This window comes from Hypanus sabinus, assembly GCF_030144855.1.
Source record: "Hypanus sabinus isolate sHypSab1 chromosome 5 unlocalized genomic scaffold, sHypSab1.hap1 SUPER_5_unloc_1, whole genome shotgun sequence".
Classification (NCBI taxonomy): domain Eukaryota; kingdom Metazoa; phylum Chordata; class Chondrichthyes; order Myliobatiformes; family Dasyatidae; genus Hypanus; species Hypanus sabinus.
In genome coordinates, this window is record NW_026778917.1 from 729,008 (window position 1) to 740,396 (window position 11,389).

General features: G+C 58.4%; 1 protein-coding gene across 1 annotated transcript in view; it reads left to right on the forward strand.

The window, feature by feature from the left end:
- Window positions 1-11,389, forward strand: part of vps52 (VPS52 subunit of GARP complex) — a 131,155-nt gene that overhangs the window by 115,017 nt on the left and 4,749 nt on the right. Inside the window, exon 18 of the mRNA XM_059957504.1 lies at window positions 186-297. Coding sequence (XP_059813487.1) covers window positions 186-297 — 112 coding nt within the window. The remainder of the gene's footprint in view (window positions 1-185; window positions 298-11,389) is intronic.

An 11,389-nucleotide genomic window follows, 5' to 3' on the forward strand; every position in this document is an offset into this window, starting at 1 on the left:
TTCACACTGTGTCTGTACCCGATGTTGCCCTGTTTCCCACTGTGTCTGTACCCGATGTTGCCCTGTTTCCCTCTGTGTCTGTACCCGATGTTGCCCTGTTTCCTCTGTGTCTGTACCCGATGTTGCCCTGTTTCCTCTGGGTGTTTATGGTTTTATTTTGATACCTGTGGTGTGTTTCCTGGCAGGAGTTCATTGAGGAGATACTTTCGCCGCCGTTCGGAGGAATGATTGCATTTGTGAAAGAGGCGGAGAGCCTCATGGAGAAAGGTCAGGCGGACAAGCTGAAAAGTGAGGAGGGTAAGTGCTGAATGGATCCAGGTCGAAGCAGAGACCCCTTCCACAGCAAGCCCTGTGCAGGGTCCAACTGACCCAGAGCTCTGGGAGACCACCTTCACCATCTGTCTGTTTTGGTCCCAAGGTGCCGCTCCAATAAACTCAAACATCACACCTCTCCACAGCAACCCTCCTACAGGGGCATCCCCTCCCCCTCAGAAACATCACTCCTCTCCACAGGGCACCACCCCTCCCCCTCAGAAACATCACTCCTCTCCACAGTGTCACCCCTCCCCCTCAGAAACATCACTCCTCTCCACAGTGTCACCCCTCCCCCTCAGAAACATCACTCCTCTCCACAGTGTCACCCCCTCCCCCTAGAAACATCACTCCTCTCCACAGTGTCACCCCCCTCCCCCTCAGAAACATCACTCCTCTCCACAGTGTCACCCCCTCCCCCTCAGAAACATCACTCCTCTCCACAGTGTCACCCCCTCCCCCTCAGAAACATCACTCCTCTCCACAGTGTCACCCCCTCCCCCTCAGAAACATCACACCTCTCCACAGTGTCACCCCTCCCCCTCAGAAACATCACTCCTCTCCACAGTGTCACCCCTCCCCCTCAGAAACATCACTCCTCTCCACAGGGGCACCCCCTCCCCCTCAGAAACATCACTCCTCTCCACAGTGTCACCCCTCCCCCTCAGAAACATCACTCCTCTCCACAGGGGCACCCCCTCCCCCTCAGAAACATCACTCCTCTCCACAGTGTCACCCCTCCCCCTCAGAAACATCACTCCTCTCCACAGTGTCACCCCTCCCCCTCAGAAACATCACTCCTCTCCACAGTGTCACCCCTCCCCCTCAGAAACATCACTCCTCTCCACAGGGGCATCCCCTCCCCCTCAGAAACATCACTCCTCTCCACAGGGACACCCCCTCCCCCTCAGAAACATCACTCCTCTCCACAGTGTCACCCCTCCCCCTCAGAAACATCACTCCTCTCCACAGTGTCACCCCTCCCCCTCAGAAACATCACTCCTCTCCACAGGGGCACCTCCTCCCCCTCAGAAACATCACTCCTCTCCACAGGGGCACCTCCTCCCCCTCATAAACATCACTCCTCTCCACAGTGTCACCCCTCCCCCTCAGAAACATCACTCCTCTCCACAGGGGCACCCCCTCCCCCTCAGAAACATCACTCCTCTCCACAGTGTCACCCCCTCCCCCTCAGAAACATCACTCCTCTCCACAGGGGCACCCCCTCCCCCTCAGAAACATCACTCCTCTCCACAGTGTCACCCCTCCCCCTCAGAAACATCACTCATCTCCACAGTGTCACCCCTCCCCCTCAGAAACATCACTCCTCTCCACAGTGTCACCCCCTCCCCCTCAGAAACATCACTCCTCTCCACAGTGTCACCCCCTCCCCCTCAGAAACATCACACCTCTCCACAGTGTCACCCCTCCCCCTCAGAAACATCACTCCTCTCCACAGTGTCACCCCTCCCCCTCAGAAACATCACTCCTCTCCACAGTGTCACCCCCTCCCCCTCAGAAACATCACTCCTCTCCACAGTGTCACCCCTCCCCCTCAGAAACATCACTCCTCTCCACAGTGTCACCCCTCCCCCTCAGAAACATCACTCCTCTCCACAGTGTCACCCCTCCCCCTCAGAAACATCACTCCTCTCCACAGGGGCACCCCTCCCCCTCAGAAACATCACTCCTCTCCACAGTGTCACCCTCCCCCTCAGAAACATCACTCCTCTCCACAGTGGCACCCCTCCCCCTCAGAAACATCACTCCTCTCCACAGGGGCACCCCTCCCCCTCAGAAACATCACTCCTCTCCACGGTGTCACCCCTCCCCCTCAGAAACATCACTCCTCTCCACAGTGTCACCCCTCCCCCTCAGAAACATCACTCCTCTCCACGGTGTCACCCCTCCCCCTCAGAAACATCACTCCTCTCCACAGTGTCACCCCTCCCCCTCAGAAACATCACTCCTCTCCACAGTGTCACCCCTCCCCCTTAGAAACATCACTCCTCTCCACAGTGTCACCCCTCCCCCTCAGAAACATCACTCCTCTCCACAGTGTCACCCCTCCCCCTCAGAAACATCACTCCTCTCCACAGTGTCACCCCCTCCCCCTCAGAAACATCACTCCTCTCCACAGTGTCACCCCCTCCCCCTCAGAAACATCACTCCTCTCCACAGTGTCACCCCTCCCCCTCAGAAACATCACTCCTCTCCACAGTGTCACCCCTCCCCCTCAGAAACATCACTCCTCTCCACAGGGGCACCCCCTCCCCCTCAGAAACATCACACCTCTCCACAGTGTCACCCCTCCCCCTCAGAAACATCACTCCTCTCCACAGTGTCACCCCCTCCCCCTCAGAAACATCACTCCTCTCCACAGGGCACCCCTCCCCCTCAGAAACATCACTCCTCTCCACAGGGCACCACCCCTCCCCCTCAGAAACATCACACCTCTCCACAGTGTCACCCCTCCCCCTCAGAAACATCACACCTCTCCACAGGGGCACCCCTCCCCCTCAGAAACATCACTCCTCTCCACAGGGCACCACCCCTCCCCCTCAGAAACATCACTCCTCTCCACAGTGTCACCCCTCCCCCTCAGAAACATCACACCTCTCCACAGTGTCACCCCTCCCCCTCAGAAACATCACTCCTCTCCACAGTGTCACCCCTCCCCCTCTGAAACATCACTCCTCTCCACAGTGTCACCCCTCCCCCTCAGAAACATCACTCCTCTCCACAGTGTCACCCCTCCCCCTCAGAAACATCACTCCTCTCCACAGTGTCACCCCTCCCCCTCAGAAACATCACTCCTCTCCACAGTGTCACCCCCTCCCCCTCAGAAACATCACTCCTCTCCACAGTGTCACCCCTCCCCCTCAGAAACATCACTCCTCTCCACAGTGTCACCCCTCCCCCTCAGAAACATCACTCCTCTCCACAGTGTCACCCCCTCCCCCTCAGAAACATCACTCCTCTCCACAGTGTCACCCCTCCCCCTCAGAAACATCACTCCTCTCCACAGTGTCACCCCTCCCCCTCAGAAACATCACTCCTCTCCACAGTGTCACCCCTCCCCCTCAGAAACATCACTCCTCTCCACAGGGGCACCCCTCCCCCTCAGAAACATCACAACTCTCCACAGGGGCATCCCCTCCCCCTCAGAAACATCACTCCTCTCCACAGTGTCACCCCTCCCCCTTAGAAACATCACTCCTCTCCACAGGGCACCCCCCTCCCCCTTAGAAACATCACTCCTCTCCACAGTGTCACCCCTCCCCCTCAGAAACATCACTCCTCTCCACAGGGCACCCCCTCCCCCTTAGAAACATCACTCCTCTCCACAGTGTCACCCCTCCCCCTCAGAAACATCACTCCTCTCCACAGTGTCACCCCTCCCCCTCAGAAACATCTCTCCTCTCCACAGTGTCACCCCTCCCCCTCAGAAACATCACTCCTCTCCACAGTGTCACCCCTCCCCCTCAGAAACATCACTCCTCTCCACAGTGTCACCCCTCCCCCTCAGAAACATCACTCCTCTCCACAGTGTCACCCCTCCCCCTCAGAAACATCACTCCTCTCCACAGTGTCACCCCTCCCCCTCAGAAACATCACTCCTCTCCACAGTGTCACCCCTCCCCCTCAGAAACATCACTCCTCTCCACAGTGTCACCCCTCCCCCTCAGAAACATCACAACTCTCCACAGTGTCACCCCTCCCCCTCAGAAACATCACTCCTCTCCACAGTGTCACCCCTCCCCCTCAGAAACATCACTCCTCTCCACAGTGTCACCCCTCCCCCTCAGAAACATCACTCCTCTCCACAGTGTCACCCCTCCCCCTCAGAAACATCACTCCTCTCCACAGGGGCATCCCCTCCCCCTCAGAAACATCACTCCTCTCCACAGGGGCACCCCTCCCCCTCAGAAACATCACTCCTCTCCACAGGGGCACCCCTCCCCCTCAGAAACATCACTCCTCTCCACAGTGTCACCCCTCCCCCTCAGAAACATCACTCCTCTCCACAGTGTCACCCCTCCCCCTCAGAAACATCACTCCTCTCCACAGTGTCACCCCTCCCCCTCAGAAACATCACACCTCTCCACAGTGTCACCCCTCCCCCTCAGAAACATCACTCCTCTCCACAGGGGCATCCCCTCCCCCTCAGAAACATCACTCCTCTCCACAGGGGCATCCCTCCCCCTCAGAAACATCACACCTCTCCACAGTGTCACCCCTCCCCCTCAGAAACATCACACCTCTCCACAGTGTCACCCCTCCCCCTCAGAAACATCACTCCTCTCCACAGGGGCACCCCCTCCCCCTCAGAAACATCACTCCTCTCCACAGTGTCACCCCTCCCCCTCAGAAACATCACTCCTCTCCACAGGGGCACCCCTCCCCCTCAGAAACATCACTCCTCTCCAGTGTCACCCCTCCCCCTCAGAAACATCACTCCTCTCCACAGTGTCACCCCTCCCCCTCAGAAACATCACTCCTCTCCACAGGGGCACCCCTCCCCCTCATAAACATCACTCCTCTCCACAGGGGCACCCCTCCCCCTCAGAAACATCACTCCTCTCCACAGTGTCACCCCTCCCCCTCAGAAACATCACTCCTCTCCACAGTGTCACCCCTCCCCCTCAGAAACATCACTCCTCTCCACAGTGTCACCCCTCCCCCTCAGAAACATCACAACTCTCCACAGTGTCACCCCTCCCCCTCAGAAACATCACTCCTCTCCACAGGGGCACCCCTCCCCCTCAGAAACATCACTCCTCTCCACAGTGTCACCCCCTCCCCCTCAGAAACATCACTCCTCTCCACAGGGGCACCCCTCCCCCTCAGAAACATCACTCCTCTCCACAGTGTCACCCCCTCCCCCTCAGAAACATCACTCCTCTCCACAGGGGCACCCCTCCCCCTCAGAAACATCACTCCTCTCCACAGTGTCACCCCTCCCCCTCAGAAACATCACTCCTCTCCACAGTGTCACCCCTCCCCCTCAGAAACATCACTCCTCTCCACAGTGTCACCCCTCCCCCTCAGAAACATCACTCCTCTCCACAGTGTCACCCCTCCCCCTCAGAAACATCACTCCTCTCCACAGTGTCACCCCTCCCCCTCAGAAACATCACTCCTCTCCACAGTGTCACCCCTCCCCCTCAGAAACATCACTCCTCTCCACAGTGTCACCCCTCCCCCTCAGAAACATCACTCCTCTCCACAGTGTCACCCCTCCCCCTCAGAAACATCACTCCTCTCCACAGTGTCACCCCTCCCCCTCAGAAACATCACTCCTCTCCACAGTGTCACCCCTCCCCCTCAGAAACATCACAACTCTCCACAGTGTCACCCCTCCCCCTCAGAAACATCACTCCTTTCCACAGTGTCACCCCTCCCCCTCAGAAACATCACAACTCTCCACAGTGTCACCCCTCCCCCTCAGAAACATCACTCCTCTCCACAGGGGCACCCCTCCCCCTCAGAAACATCACAACTCTCCACAGTGTCACCCCTCCCCCTCAGAAACATCACTCCTTTCCAGTGTCACCCCTCCCCCTCAGAAACATCACTCCTCTCCAGTGTCACCCCTCCCCCTCAGAAACATCACTCCTCTCCACAGGGCACCCCCTCCCCCTCAGAAACATCACACCTCTCCACAGTGTCACCCCTCCCCCTCAGAAACATCACTCCTCTCCACAGGGGCACCCACTCCCCCTCAGAAACATCACTCCTCTCCACAGGGGCACCCCCTCCCCCTCAGAAACATCACTCCTCTCCACAGGGCACCCCTCCCCCTCAGAAACATCACTCCTCTCCACAGTGTCACCCCCTCCCCCTCAGAAACATCACTCCTCTCCACAGTGTCACCCCTCCCCCTCAGAAACATCACTCCTCTCCACAGTGTCACCCCTCCCCCTCAGAAACATCACTCCTCTCCTCAGGGGCACCCCTCCCCCTCAGAAACATCACAACTCTCCACAGTGTCACCCCTCCCCCTCAGAAACATCACTCCTCTCCACAGGGGCACCCCTCCCCCTCAGAAACATCACAACTCTCCACAGTGTCACCCCTCCCCCTCAGAAACATCACTCCTTTCCAGTGTCACCCCTCCCCCTCAGAAACATCACTCCTCTCCAGTGTCACCCCTCCCCCTCAGAAACATCACTCCTCTCCACAGGGCACCCCCTCCCCCTCAGAAACATCACACCTCTCCACAGTGTCACCCCTCCCCCTCAGAAACATCACTCCTCTCCACAGTGTCACCCCTCCCCCTCAGAAACATCACTCCTCTCCACAGGGGCACCCACTCCCCCTCAGAAACATCACTCCTCTCCACAGGGGCACCCCCTCCCCCTCAGAAACATCACTCCTCTCCACAGTGTCACCCCTCCCCCTCAGAAACATCACTCCTCTCCACAGGGGCACCCCCTCCCCCTCAGAAACATCACACCTCTCCACAGGGGCATCCCCTCCCCCTCAGAAACATCACTCCTCTCCACAGTGTCACCCCTCCCCCTCAGAAACATCACTCCTCTCCACAGTGTCACCCCTCCCCCTCAGAAACATCACTCCTCTCCACAGTGTCACCCCTCCCCCTCAGAAACATCACTCCTCTCCACAGGGGCACCTCCTCCCCCTCAGAAACATCACTCCTCTCCACAGTGTCACCCCCTCCCCCTCAGAAACATCACTCCTCTCCACAGTGTCACCCCTCCCCCTCAGAAACATCACTCCTCTCCACAGGGGCACCCACTCCCCCTCAGAAACATCACTCCTCTCCACAGGGGCACCCCTCCCCCTCAGAAACATCACTCCTCTCCACAGTGTCACCCCTCCCCCTCAGAAACATCACTCCTCTCCACAGTGTCACCCCTCCCCCTCAGAAACATCACTCCTCTCCACAGTGTCACCCCTCCCCCTCAGAAACATCACTCCTCTCCACAGGGCACCCCCTCCCCCTCAGGAACATCACTCCTCTCCACAGTGTCACCCCTCCCCCTCAGAAACATCACTCCTCTCCACAGTGTCACCCCTCCCCCTCAGAAACATCACTCCTCTCCACAGTGTCACCCCTCCCCCTCAGAAACATCACTCCTCTCCACAGTGTCACCCCTCCCCCTCAGAAACATCACTCCTCTCCACAGTGTCACCCCTCCCCCTCAGAAACATCACACCTCTCCACAGTGTCACCCCTCCCCCTCAGAAACATCACTCCTCTCCACAGTGTCACCCCTCCCCCTCAGAAACATCACTCCTCTCCACAGGGGCACCCCTCCCCCTCAGAAACATCACTCCTCTCCACAGGGGCACCCCTCCCCCTCAGAAACATCACTCCTCTCCACAGTGTCACCCCTCCCTCAGAAACATCACTCCTCTCCACAGGGGCACCCACTCCCCCTCAGAAACATCACTCCTCTCCACAGTGTCACCCCTCCCCCTCAGAAACATCACTCCTCTCCACAGTGTCACCCCTCCCCCTCAGAAACATCACACCTCTCCACAGTGTCACCCCCTCCCCCTCAGAAACATCACACCTCTCCACAGTGTCACCCCTCCCCCTCAGAAACATCACTCCTCTCCACAGTGTCACCCCTCCCCCTCAGAAACATCACTCCTCTCCACAGTGTCACCCCCTCCCCCTCAGAAACATCACTCCTCTCCACAGGGGCACCTCCTCCCCCTCATAAACATCACTCCTCTCCACAGTGTCACCCCTCCCCCTCAGAAACATCACTCCTCTCCACAGTGTCACCCCTCCCCCTCCGAAACATCACTCCTCTCCACAGTGTCACCCCTCCCCCTCAGAAACATCACTCCTCTCCACAGTGCACCACCCCTCCCCCTCAGAAACATCACTCCTCTCCACAGTGTCACCCCTCCCCCTCAGAAACATCACTCCTCTCCACAGTGTCACCCCTCCCCCTCAGAAACATCACTCCTCTCCACAGTGTCACCCCTCCCCCTCAGAAACATCACTCCTCTCCACAGGGCACCCCTCCCCCTCAGAAACATCACTCCTCTCCACAGGGCACCCCTCCCCCTCAGAAACATCACTCCTCTCCACAGGGGCACCCCCTCCCCCTCAGAAACATCAATCCTCTCCACAGGGCACCCCCTCCCCCTCAGAAACATCACTCCTCTCCACAGTGTCACCCCTCCCCCTCAGAAACATCACTCCTCTCCACAGTGTCACCCCTCCCCCTCAGAAACATCACTCCTCTCCACAGTGTCACCCCCTCCCCCTCAGAAACATCACTCCTCTCCACAGTGTCACCCCCTCCCCCTCAGAAACATCACTCCTCTCCACAGTGTCACCCCTCCCCCTCAGAAACATCACTCCTCTCCACAGTGTCACCCCTCCCCCTCAGAAACATCACTCCTCTCCACAGTGTCACCCCCTCCCCCTCAGAAACATCACTCCTCTCCACAGTGTCACCACCCTCCCCCTCAGAAACATCACTCCTCTCCACAGTGTCACCCCTCCCCCTCAGAAACATCACTCCTCTCCACAGTGTCACCCCTCCCCCTCAGAAACATCACTCCTCTCCACAGTGTCACCCCTCCCCCTCAGAAACATCACTCCTCTCCACAGTGTCACCCCCTCCCCCTCAGAAACATCACTCCTCTCCACAGTGTCACCACCCTCCCCCTCAGAAACATCACTCCTCTCCACAGTGTCACCCCTCCCCCTCAGAAACATCACTCCTCTCCACAGGGCACCCCCTCCCCCTCAGAAACATCACTCCTCTCCACAGTGTCACCCCCTCCCCCTCAGAAACATCACTCCTCTCCACAGTGTCACCCCTCCCCCTCAGAAACATCACTCCTCTCCACAGGGCACCCCCTCCCCCTCAGAAACATCACTCCTCTCCACAGTGTCACCCCTCCCCCTCAGAAACATCACTCCTCTCCACAGTGGCACCCCCTCCCCCTCAGAAACATCACTCCTCTCCACAGTGTCACCCCCTCCCCCTCAGAAACATCACTCCTCTCCACAGTGTCACCCCTCCCCCTCAGAAACATCACTCCTCTCCACAGTGTCACCCCTCCCCCTCAGAAACATCACTCCTCTCCACAGTGTCACCCCTCCCCCTCAGAAACATCACTCCTCTCCACAGTGTCACCCCCTCCCCCTCAGAAACATCACTCCTCTCCACAGTGTCACCCCCTCCCCCTCAGAAACATCACTCCTCTCCACAGTGTCACCACCCTCCCCCTCAGAAACATCACTCCTCTCCACAGGGGCACCCCCTCCCCCTCAGAAACATCACTCCTCTCCACAGTGTCACCCCTCCCCCTCAGAAACATCACTCCTCTCCACAGTGTCACCCCTCCCCCTCAGAAACATCACTCCTCTCCACAGTGTCACCCCTCCCCCTCAGAAACATCACTCCTCTCCACAGGGTCACCCCCTCCCCCTCAGAAACATCACTCCTCTCACAGGGGCACCCCCTCCCCCTCAGAAACATCACTCCTCTCCACAGTGTCACCCCCTCCCCCTCAGAAACATCACTCCTCTCCACAGTGTCACCCCCTCCCCCTCAGAAACATCACTCCTCTCCACAGTGTCACCCCTCCCCCTCAGAAACATCACTCCTCTCCACAGTGTCACCCCCTCCCCCTCAGAAACATCACTCCTCTCCACAGTGTCACCCCTCCCCCTCAGAAACATCACTCCTCTCCACAGTGTCACCCCTCCCCCTCAGAAACATCACTCCTCTCCACAGTGTCACCCCTCCCCCTCAGAAACATCACTCCTCTCCACAGTGTCACCCCTCCCCCTCAGAAACATCACTCCTCTCCACAGTGTCACCCCCTCCCCCTCAGAAACATCACTCCTCTCCACAGTGTCACCCCTCCCCCTCAGAAACATCACACCTCTCCACAGGGGCATCCCCTCCCCCTCAGAAACATCACTCCTCTCCACAGGGGCACCCCTCCCCCTCAGAAACATCACTCCTCTCCACAGTGTCACCCCCTCCCCCTCAGAAACATCACTCCTCTCCACAGTGTCACCCCTCCCCCTCAGAAACATCACTCCTCTCCACAGTGTCACCCCTCCCCCTCAGAAACATCACTCCTCTCCACAGTGTCACCCCCCTCCCCCTCAGAAACATCACTCCTCTCCACAGTGTCACCCCCTCCCCCTCAGAAACATCACTCCTCTCCACAGTGTCACCCCCTCCCCCTCAGAAACATCACTCCTCTCCACAGTGTCACCCCCTCCCCCTCAGAAACATCACTCCTCTCCACAGTGTCACCCCCTCCCCCTCAGAAACATCACTCCTCTCCACAGTGTCACCCCTCCCCCTCAGAAACATCACTCCTCTCCACAGTGTCACCCCTCCCCCTCAGAAACATCACTCCTCTCCACAGTGTCACCCCCTCCCCCTCAGAAACATCACTCCTCTCCACAGTGTCACCCCTCCCCCTCAGAAACATCACTCCTCTCCACAGTGTCACCCCCTCCCCCTCAGAAACATCACTCCTCTCCACAGTGTCACCCCCTCCCCCTCAGAAACATCACTCCTCTCCACAGTGTCACCCCTCCCCCTCAGAAACATCACTCCTCTCCACAGTGTCACCCCTCCCCCTCAGAAACATCACTCCTCTCCACAGTGTCACCCCCTCCCCCTCAGAAACATCACTCCTCTCCACAGTGTCACCCCTCCCCCTCAGAAACATCACTCCTCTCCACAGGGGCACCCCTCCCCCTCAGAAACATCACACCTCTCCACAGTGTCACCCCCTCCCCCTCAGAAACATCACTCCTCTCCACAGTGTCACCCCCCTCCCCCTCAGAAACATCACTCCTCTCCACAGTGTCACCCCCTCCCCCTCAGAAACATCACTCCTCTCCACAGTGTCACCCCCTCCCCCTCAGAAACATCACTCCTCTCCACAGTGTCACCCCTCCCCCTTAGAAACATCACTCCTCTCCACAGTGTCACCCCCTCCCCCTCAGAAACATCACTCCTCTCCACAGTGTCACCCCCTCCCCCTCAGAAAACATCACTCCTCTCCACAGTGTCACCCCTCCCCCTCAGAAACATCACTCCTCTCCACA